Source organism: Petaurus breviceps, unplaced genomic scaffold, assembly GCF_028583685.1.
Source record: "Petaurus breviceps papuanus isolate PSGF00001 unplaced genomic scaffold, PetGlider_PUasm1.0 90792, whole genome shotgun sequence".
NCBI classification, from domain to species: domain Eukaryota; kingdom Metazoa; phylum Chordata; class Mammalia; order Diprotodontia; family Petauridae; genus Petaurus; species Petaurus breviceps.
In genome coordinates this window covers 7,493,786-7,505,306 of record NW_027187347.1, presented here as the reverse complement: position 1 = coordinate 7,505,306, position 11,521 = coordinate 7,493,786, and the positions used below count along the sequence as shown (strand labels likewise).

At 37.3% G+C, this 11,521-nt stretch overlaps 1 protein-coding gene across 1 annotated transcript in view; it reads right to left on the bottom strand.

Annotated features, from left to right (window-relative positions):
* Positions 1-11,521, bottom strand: part of CD96 (CD96 molecule) — a 123,540-nt gene that overhangs the window by 20,190 nt on the left and 91,829 nt on the right. The window contains exon 12 of the mRNA XM_069069824.1: positions 2,139-2,201. Within this exon, the coding sequence (XP_068925925.1) occupies positions 2,139-2,201 (63 nt within the window). The remainder of the gene's footprint in view (positions 1-2,138; positions 2,202-11,521) is intronic.

Here is an 11,521-nt window from a genome sequence, read left to right as displayed (position 1 = left end):
TGTGTGTGTGTGTGTGTGTGTGTGTGTGTGTGTGTGTGTGTGTGTGTAAAATCATTCTACATATACTTCGATTGATCAGTTCTTTCTCTGGATGCAGATGGCATCTTCCTTCATACATCCTTTGCAGTTAATTTGGGTATTTATAATACTCAAAATGACTTATTTACTCAAAGTTATTCTTAAAACAATATTGCTGCTACTATATACAATGTTCTCTTGGTTCTGCTCATTTTCTTCTTCATTATTTCATGCAAGTCTTTCCATAATTTTCTCAGATTATCAAGTTCATAATTTCTAATAAAGCGTTTGTTGAATTGAATCTTGAACTTGGGTAGACATATTTCCCTCTCAACCAACAACCTGCTGCTCTGGGTCTTAGTAGCAGTCCATTCTTGAGGTACCCTTGGCCTTCATAGTGAATTGTGACATATGTCACATGAAAAATGACATAGTAATAAAGAAGAGGCAGTGAAAAGAATTCTGGACTTGGAGTCAGAGGGCTTGAGTTTCAAACCTGGCTCTGTAACCTTCAGCCTGGGCAAGTGATTTCGCCTTTCTGGACTCATGTCTTCTCATTTATAATCTATGAATCTGTTGGAGTAGAAGACTTTTAAGGTCCCTTCTAAATCTTTTGAAATTAAAGTAACTAATTCCCCTCCATAAGAACCTAACTGATTAGTAATTCAAGATGAATACTCTAAGAAAAAGGAAGCCATACAGATACTCCTATGTAGGAACGAAATGGTTAATCACAGTCAGTTTCTGACACTGAGGATCTTTGTTTTCCCAACAGAGAGCCCATAAGGCTATGTCTCCCTTGTAGAAACAATGTTTTGTCCAACATTTTTGATACCCATGTTGGATAATATGACTTTAAAAACAAAACAAAAACCATAATATTTAAACATAAAGGCAGGAAAATATGTGGTGTGAGACCTACTACTGACATGGGACTACTCATTTTCAGTAAACAGATTGGCAGTTGTGGTCCCTGCAGGTAAGTCACTGGTTGTGCTGAAGGGAATGATATGTGATGTTCTTTATTAGCTTCTGAGACCATAGGGATCCAACTGACAATCTCAACTGTAACAGGATCAAGTTATAAAATCACAATTAGATCCAGGTTTGTTTGTTTTCTCTCTCTCTCTTGTCTCTCTCTCTCTCTGTCTCTGTCTCTGTCTCTCTGTCTCTCTCTCTCTCTCTCTCTCTCTCTCTCTCTCTCTCTCTCTCTCTCTCTCTCTCTCTCTCTCTCTCTCTCTCTCTCTCTCTCTCTCTCTCTCTCTCTCTCTCTCTCTCTCTCTCTCTCTCTCTCTCGCTCTCTCTCTCTCTCTCTCTCTCTCTCTCTCTCTCTCTCTCTCTCTCTCTCTCTCTCTCTCTCTCTCTGTCTCTCTCTCTCTCTCTGTCTCTCTCTCATGTGCCCATTCTAGAACTATTGTATGTATACTTTATTATAAGATAACCTATGAACTATGCCAACAGCTCTGCAGAATGGAAAATGTGAGCTGACCGGTGTTTTTGGCTAACACTGTCAATCTCCCTTAATTCCAAAGGGGGAAAAAGGATGAACAGGAACACTGAAAGAAAAAGAGACACTGTACCTAAAGAATCTTCATCAGAATTTTGACAACTCTAAGGGATTCTTGTGGAAGTACCAGCCCTTAGGGATGCCTGATAGAAGCTTTTATACAATAATTCAAAAGAGAGGAGTCAAGTTTAAGAGATGGTTAGGCTCGTGCAAACACTGCGCTTCTCCAAACCACATAGAGAGCACCAAAGTAAGCAAATAATTTTTTTATTTACTTTTTTTTGAAGAATTGACATTTGTTTTCAACACACATAACAGGGGAGAGAGGGAAAATATTATTATTTAAACTTGTTTGAAAAAATCCTAGGGAAACTCAAGGCTTAGGATGATTCTGACACCTTACTATCAGTAATTGAGGAGTATTTTGTTTTTCTTTTTAATATTCATTCATAAGCATCTTCTTCACTGTCACCATCACAATCAATAATATATTCAAGTGCTTATGTGTGCATTGCTTCTTATCACGTCACCAGTGACTTTTTGCTACTTTCAACTATACTTACATTGAATGTATCAGACCCGCCCCCCCCCCCAATTCTTGCAGAGTACTTACCATTCAATGTTATGTCTGATCCTGAAGAGGTTGAGTTGTAGCTCAAAGTGAACAGCCACAGATCTGTTCAAGGAAAAAGAGTTCAAGAGACTCAATCTAAATTTTTTTTCTTTTCTAAGGAAAAAAGTTTCTTAATTAAGTTTCTTAAGTAAATAAAATTTCTTAGCTAAATTTATTTTCTGACCAGAAAGAATATTAAGTGCAACATTTTGACAAAGTAGAAAAAGCACTGGATTTGGAGTCTGAAAAGACACTGACACATTTTCTGTGTTATCTTGGTAAGGTCATTTAATCCCTTTGATCTTCCACTTTTTCATCTGCAAAATAGGGATAAAATAGGGACAAACTACCTAGCTCACTAGATTGTTGCCCACATATTTGGTTGATGAATTGCTCATACCGATAATTTTATTTCTATAAATTTTACCATGTTTGTTCTCCAAACTTTGCATCTCTACCAGCACCTAGAACATAGTAAATATTTAATAGATGTTTGCTGCATTAATGAAAGCACTGGTGATCCAGAAGGGTCCAATGGAAAGCACTTTTAAAAAGTTATCCAGAATTCTGGGAATAACAGGGAGAGCTACAGAGCTGGAAGTCAAATATATAGTGATGGATTCCTTCTGTCACATCAAAAATGTGAGCTGACAGAGAAAGTGAAAATTGGAGGTGATATGGAGGGGTGAATGTAACAACAGGACATGATGAGGATCATAGATTTTGAGCTGGAAGGGATTTCAAAGGCCATCTAGACCAACTCCTAACCTTTCCATTTTAAAGATGAGGAAATCAAAGCTCAGTGAGGTTAGGACACTTTTGTAAGGTTGTATAGTTTGTAACTGTCAGAGGCAGGATTTGAACTAAGATTCTTTGATCCCACTAAAATAAAACCATCATTGATTAAAGTGGGGGGAAATGATCACTTTTATTTAGGAGACATGTATATTTAGTTAATGAGCTGCTCATACCACTGATTTTATTTCTGCAAATTCTACTATACTAACTAGAACTTAATTTGTACAGTCATGGAATCACAGACTGTTAGAGCTAGAAAATACTCAATTAGAACTCAATTGTTAAAGCATGGTTCTTAGTCAAATGTTAGCTGTTGGGTAAAACTTTTAGAGATATTAGTAATAGACCCTCCCCTGACAGGATATCATGAAACTCAGTAGAGCGTATGACTTGTAGATTCATCTTTCAACATCTAAAAGCTCATTATACTTACTGCTTGCATTTGTTAAGGAAGATACTATAGTAATGCAGAAATAAAAATTAGCCTGAAAATGGAAGATCTTTAAAAAAAATGATCTCTCTCTCTCTCTCTCTCTCTGTCTGTCTCTCTCAGTGCAATTTAACAGTCTCAAATTAATCAGGGATTTCTAACCTGGCTTCTAATAAAGAAACTGCCCTCAGTAACCAGGAAGTTGAGGTAAAAATAAAATAGACAGATGGTTAACTGGGGATGCTTTATGTTTCAAATGAATTAGCATTCATTAAGTATCTACATTGCACTAAACACTGGGTTAAGCACCAAGGACACAAAACACAAAAGCAACACAATCCATGTCCTTGAGGAATACATATCCTAAAGAGTTTACCATCTGTAGCCTGGAGTCTCTTTTGGAACAGATAAAACTAATTCCACAAGTAGACACTCCTTTCTCCTCCACCCCCCACACCTGCATAAGGGACACTGGTAGGTGGGTGGTACACTTCATAGAGCCCTGGACTTGGAGTGGGAAAGATCTGAGTTCAAATTCATCTTCAGATACTTAATAGCTGTGTGACTCAAGGCAAATCACTTAACCTCTGGCTGACTCAGTTTCCTCAACTATAAAATGGGGCTAATAACAGCACCAACTTTTTAGGATTGTTGTAAGGATCAAAGGAGATAATATTTGAAAAGGACTTAGCACAGCACTGTAGCACATAGTAGGCGCTTTGTAAATACTTGTTAATCTATCTATCATCTATCTATCTATCTATCTGTCTATCTATCTACCTATCTCTAGATTTATCTATTATCAACCATATATCTATCTTCAAGGGAGGAATAACTGAGGATTTTCCCTAATAAAATGATAACATGTATAAGGTTTCTTTTTTGGGGGGGAGGGCATTTGCAGTTAAGTGACTTGCCCAAGGTCACACAGCTAATAAGTGTTAAGTGTCTGAGGCTGGATATGAACTCAGGTCCTCCTGACTCCAGGACTGGTACTTTATTCACTGCGCCACCTAGCCACCCTATGTATATGGTTTCTATCTTCCTAAAGGAGTTGTAACAATTAAGAACATTAGGTCTTTAAGCTAAAAAAGGAAATGGAAAAACCCACTTTCCCTCTGATGGGGAAATGGATAGTACCTCAAATGGGGATCCCATCATAATCCAGAAGCTGGAAGCAGAAAGAAGTCCCATAAGCTTCTGCCTTTGGAAGAGCAGAGCACCATCAAATACTCTACACCAGGGGTGGGGAACTTGTGGCCTCGAGATCACATGTGGTCCTCAAGTGTGGCCCTTTGAGTGAATCCAAACTTCTCAGAACAAATCACCTTAATAAAAGGATTTGTTCTTTAAAACTTAGTCTCAGCCAAAAGACCACACACTAGGACCTAGAAGGTTAAATGTGGATTGAGGCCCCAAGTTCCCCACCCCTGAAGACTAGCAGGGACCAAGGTCCACCAGACATTACACATTATGGTCATATATTTAGGAAAGATTGCACTCTGGAAAATACTTCATGGCACATGAGACCATGTGTGTGCCCTGGTCACATGTGTTTATTAAGTCTATTCCTCTTCAAAAGCATTATCTTCCCATTAATCACATGTTATTTGTGAGAGAATATGTCTCAGGTTTAGGGGAGGAATATTAAATTGTTACTTAAAAAAAACTTTGCCAAAATGTCTTTGTTTGAACTAATTATCCTCTGTTCTTTTTTTTTTCTTTCTGTTTTCAATGACCAGAAAGCTGAGGTAACCTCTATCTGATAAGCAAAAGTAAAGGCATCATTAGCAGATCTTGAGTTTTTGTTTTTCAGTGGACACAGAGCTACAGAATTCTTTGAATTGTGATAGCCTTGACTGAAGGGGACCCATGTGGGGGAGGGCTTTGCTATCAGGTCCTACAAAAACACAAATGGGAAAAATGACTTCTGCCTTAAAGAATCTTACACTGTTTGTGCCTGTTTGTCATTGTAGACAAATTCATATATCTATCTGAATGTAAACAAAAAAGGCACATATATTTGTGTTGACTTATATAGACTTAAAGTTTCTCTTCCAAAAAGGTATTTCCCAGACACATGTTAAGATTCTAAAAGATTCCTTAGTAGAGGCAATTACAGGAAGACTATTCAATGATCTTCTAATTATCAACATCAAGTGATATATTAAAAAGAAATCCTAGAGAGATATATGTCATATATATGTATATGTGTATATTAATACATATACTTATGCATATAATATACATATGCATATACTTGTACATAGACATATGCATTCACCTATACACACATATGTGTGTGTATATGTGTATATATATACACACACACACATATATGTATATGTTATAACCAGAGACATAAGCTTAACCACTAAGGGTTGTCCTCAGACTTCAAACAGAAGAGAGTTAGGCTATAGATGATATCATACCCCCAGATAAGCCTACTTGTGGGTATCACTGGATTGATAATTTGAGAGTCCCAGAATAAGGATCTACTCATGAGATCTGCAAATATTCAAAAGAGATAAGCCTAACAATTCTTTTACAAAAGCAAAACAAAACAAAAGAACCCAACAAATTGAGTAAGAAGGCATTTTGCCTAGATTCTAACAAGTAATTGACAGGGTAGTGCACTGAATTTGCCAATGAGTATATATTTCCTTGACAGATACTGCAGATGGATAATGACTTGGACTTGGAATTTAATAGGAGAAAGAGAATGGGCATTTAAGAAATTATGCAGTACTTTCAAAGAACTCAAGCTGCCATTTGGCATGCAAACATAATTTTTTTTTTCCATACCAATATTCTGGCAGTAATATTTGGCTAAGATTCATACAATCGTAGGATCTTGAAGGAATCAAAATTTCAAGTTACCTAAAGGATAATAAAGAACTTTATCATTGGTATAAGAAATCTGTAATATATTACTGATGGCAATGATATGTTATGGCATAAAAGATAACATCAAGAAATGTATGAAAAGAAGAATATGGATGAAAAACTCAGGTGATACATGCCTACCCATAAGATACTACAAAGCCCATAGGGAGGTCTCCAGCACTTTATATATCTACTCTATGGAGGATTTTTTTTTTTTTTAGGAAAAAGTGGATACAGAGTTATACAGAATGGGAAACCATGTATAATTTATGAACTGTTATTATTGTAGGTAGCACCCATATCTCTGAGATTGTAACTTCATTAAAGAATAAACATGTATTTATGTATGTATCTAATTGTTGTTCCTTTGGTTTCAAAGAGAACCAATGACATCTGAGGTGATGATTTGCACATTACTTAGATATGAATGGGGCAGAGTTGGAAAAAGCTTCAGCCTCACTCTCTCCTCCAGAGTCATCAAAGTCCAGTGGCAAGACAAAGGTTAAGACAATTGGTGATGGCCTCATATAATAGGTATATATGGAAAAATAATATGATTTATAGGCAATATACAGCTTTTATTCAAACTGGGTTTGTGGGGAAAAGGTGTTTTTCAGATTGAGATGGTAGATATCTTATTGGGGCCTGAGTAGCTGTATTTGTTAAATATCTATAGAGTGAGATGAAAGTAATACAATTATAGAAACATTTGAAAAAAAATCTCAAGAGAAAGGACTTCTAGAAATGGATTTCAAAAATAAATTCCATTCATCTTTGGGCAGCCCCCTAGGATGAAGCATCTGGAACTTTGGTCCAAGGCACTGACATCTAGGAGGAATTTCTTCCCATGGTGGATTCTTTTGCTTTGTTTTCCTCTTCTCACTTGTATTATGTTAGCATCCTAATTTTCTCACCCAGCTCTAGATTACTACTGGAGCATCTTATTGTTGCAATCTTCTCTCTGGGAGTCTACCTTTTCTCACCATTTCTTCTCATTTCCACTCACCCCTCCCAGCCTTCTCCCAGTGATTGAATGGTTTCGATCAATAACTATGCTTTGGGGATATGGGTGGACCCTCCATAGGATCAGTCTTGTACTGTCTATGTGACTCTAGGCAAAGGTCTTAGGCATCTAATTCTCTAAGGCTCCAAAGGCATTATCCATTGTGCCTCTTGCCTTCCCTCTGCCCACTCAATCCAATTGTAGTTTTTTGAAGTCCCTCCTTCATTCAGTTTTCTTGAAATCTTCCCTGACCTCTCTCCCTTTACCTGAAGGAAGAGTGGTATTCTTGGAATTGCTTTGTTTCACACTTACCATATTCCTCCTTATAATATGGCAATGGTAGATGTTAGCTAACATTTATACAGCATTTTAAGGTTTGCAAAGAACTTCACATATATTATCGAATTTGATTTTCACAATAACCCTTGAAAGTAGGTGTTATTATTGTGCTCATTTGTAGATAATGAAATCAATTGAGCTATATTAAAAAACTTGCCAAATATCACTTATTGTATTTGTATTAAAATATTCTTTTTTATGTCTTCCCCTTCTTCCTGTTTCATATTAATTAGACTATAAGCTTCTTGAGAGCAAAATCTGTCATTCATCTTCTTATTCCCAGAACCTAGCGAAATCTTTGCATCTTATAGGCACTCAATATTTCTTTGAAGCATGAAACTGATTTTAGCCAAGAGAGTTGGAAATTTTTAAGAGAAGTGGAGACCAGTATGGAGAGTTCCTAACTAGGACTGAGTTCAGCCTGAATCCAGAGATAGAATCTGGACCACTGAAGGGAATTACTTGCTTCCTTAGAAGATGAAGATTATTGAGAGGAAGATTCATTTTACTTTACACAAAGGAGAGAAGCAGGATGGAACCAAGAAGGAAGGAAAACAAAAACTTCTTGAGTAATCTGTTGGAGAAAATGTGTGCTTTAGGGCTTAGGACAGAAAGGGGTAAGACTCAGAACTTTTTACTATGAAGGGGTCTCCTGAACTTGTTTTCTTGAATTGCCCTATTTTCCAGAGATGAAGCCACCCTGAACTAACTTAACAGTGATCCTTTGCAACTGAAGTCCATTAAACCCTTGATACCCTTGAAGTTGAATCAGCTACAATCCAGGCTCTAGCCACCCTAACTCAGACTGAGAAACTGTGCAGCTGGGATGGTTTCAGATAAGCAGAACATCCTCCCTCCATGGTTGGAAATTCCTCAGCCCCTCTTGCTCCCTCTTGGTCCCTATTGTTCCCTTCCTTTTCTCATGCTATTCCCATTTGGGAGGAGATTGCCCTCAGTTACCTCCCCTTTTTGATATCCATAAATATCCAAGGCATTATCTATGGGGTGGCCTCCTTGGTATAAGGAGTTTTCACATGCATGTGCCTTTCTTTTGTAATAAATCAAGTTACTATCCAAATCTTGTGGAGTTGTGACTTTTGGTTAACATTACTTTTACCTTTATTTTATTTTATTATTAGCAGACCTAGGGTCTCATGGGTATAGAGAGTGCCAGATGGGGAATTTCTTCTGCCAATGCAGATTGGAACATATTTTGCCACTTACAGTCTTAGTTGCCTCAGACACAAAGAGGTTCCATGACATGCTATCAGTCTCCCAGTCAATATGTCAGAGCAAGACTTAAAGCCAGGTCTCTTTCTGCCTCAAAGCCAACTGTCTCCATGTTGTGCCAGGCTGATCTTTTATTTTTCACATATGAGAAAATGGGCTCAAGGTGCATTGCCTAGACATGATCACCTTTAGGATGGTTTCTGGGAGTGCAGCAAAGTCTTATTCACTATTGCACTAGCTTGAAATCAGGAGATATGACTTCTCATCCTGCATCAGTCATTTAGTAACCATGTAATCATGGGCAAGGCACTTAAATTCTCTCTGCCATAGTTTCCTCATTTGTAAAATGTGGATAATAATATATAACCTTCTTTATAGGGTGATTGTGAGGAAAATGGTTTGAATGCCTTCAAGTGCTTTAAATATGAATTATTAATGCACATGAATACTAACTTACATGCAGCATACTGGTTAGCACATAAAAAATGCTCCTTAAGCATTAATATCGAGTTTGTTTCACTAGATATCTATTTGTTCTTATTCTTTTTCCTGCTGCTTCGCATTTCAAAAACCTATCGAAATAAACATACTATGAGGGAAAAAATCCAATTACCAATGCCTGTCATGAATCTTGCCAAATGTGTCATCTAATATCAGATGCCATATTACAGTCCTATCTAACAAGTAGAACATGTTTCAAAAACAGTTTGAGAAGGAGCAATCAATATTAGCTTGTTGGATCCTAATTTGTTTTTGTGAACTGTTACAAATAGCTCAGCTTGCAGCAGGGAATTTTTCCTCAAAGCTTGTCAGAAAAAAAAAAAAAGAGATGGCCATGAGTTAGAAAGCTGTACTTTCCTATTCTTGCCTAAGTAAAGTCCTGGGAATATTGCCTGCATTGCCAATGAAACTTATTTGTCTCCAAAGTCACTTAGTGGGAGCTATCATTGCAGCAATGGATTTATTTACAAGTATGAGATCAATTTTTCTGAGCTCAAATTAATAGTAGCTCATAATAATCACTCCCATTTATGTAGCAGATTACAGACTATGGGATGCTTGCCTCACTGATGGGTAATGCAAATGTTATTTTACACATGAAGAAACTGAAGGTCAGAGAGGTGGCAGGATTTGTACAGTGTCACACCTTTGATGAGTGAAAGAGCAAGGACTGACATCTCCTCAGTTCCAGTCCACTACTCTTTCTACTTATCATGCCACCCAATCAGCTTTCAGGTGGGAGAAGAGACAAAAAGGGAAGAGTTCATAGTTTAGTCTGGTTAGTTTTTTTTTCCATCTAAAATATTTGGAAAAGGCCAAGAGTGAAAATAGTGATTTTTAAAACTTTTTTAGACTGAAATTTCATAGTTTCTAAGGCAGGGAAGAATCATGGAATCACAAAGTCTTAGATATTGGAAAGGTTATTAGAGTAAATAAATAACTGTTCTGGCCATAACTGTTGATGGTTCCTCCATTTTGCCAGGGTCATTGACAGTAAACAAAACCTGGTTGGTGTTCTGAGGAGGGTGATGAGGCTTTGTGCTGGGCATTGGATTTAAAGAGTGTACTGATTGCACCTGGATTCTATTATCAGGTATATATATTAACAATAGAACTTTTCACTTACTGTAGTTAGTAAGAATAATAAGTTAACTCAGATGTCCAACTGTGGTGAGTTCTTCCCCCACCCTACTATTTTCCTTTTCACAACCAAGGGAGCATCTAAGGTGATAGATTTGGAATTAAAAGCGACCTTAGAAGTCATCGAGTCCAACCCCTTATATTTGCAGATGAGGAAATAGAGGATCAGAAGGTGAAAAGACTTGCCCGAGGTCATATATTACTAAGTTTTTGAGATGGATTTCAAACCCAGGTGTTCCCAACTCTGAGTCTAGTAGGCATAGGTGTCACATGATTTCATTTCTGGCTCTTGTTTGCCCAGAATGCAGACCATTGTGATCAAGTTAAGGAGATTAGAAAGACTGGTCATTACACTTACTTGGTTCTGTATCATTCTTGCTATGGTCTGAGTAGTTTTGCGTAGTTACACTAGAATTGAACTGGTGAGCCGACAGTACAAAAAAACCCAAAACAAGCAAACAAAAAACTGTTGTCTAAGTTTATTTTACAAAGAGAAATTTGAATTGTTGCTTTTGTACTGTATTAGATTAGTGAAAATAACAGCAAAATCCTGAGTAGCTGCTTCTCGAGCAAAACATTTGCCCTGGGAGGTTTGCGGAACTTTTAACAAACTCAAAATTCTGAGACTTATAGAGCAATTAGAGTTCTGGATTTGGGGTATTTGCAACCCTCCCTTATACTTTACTCAATGACTTGCCTTCTTTCTATACAACTTCTTCTCTGTGACCAAGTAGTCATTATTTAATTGGTTATTCTTTTACTTTTTTTTTTTTTTTTTGCTTTTTGGAGGGCACTTGGGGTTAAGCGACTTGCCCAAGGTCACATGGCTAGTTTTTGTGTTAAGTGTCTGAGGATGGATTTGAATTTAATTCCTCCTGACTCCAGGGCCAGTGCTCTATTCACTCACTGCACCATCTAGCCTCCCCAGTTGGTTACTCTTTTATTTGGATAGGCTTTGGTAGAAGTTCCAGGGGTACCAGCAAAGACCCCACACATCTTCCTATCCATACCTATCCAAATACCCTACACACACACACACACACAAACACACACACA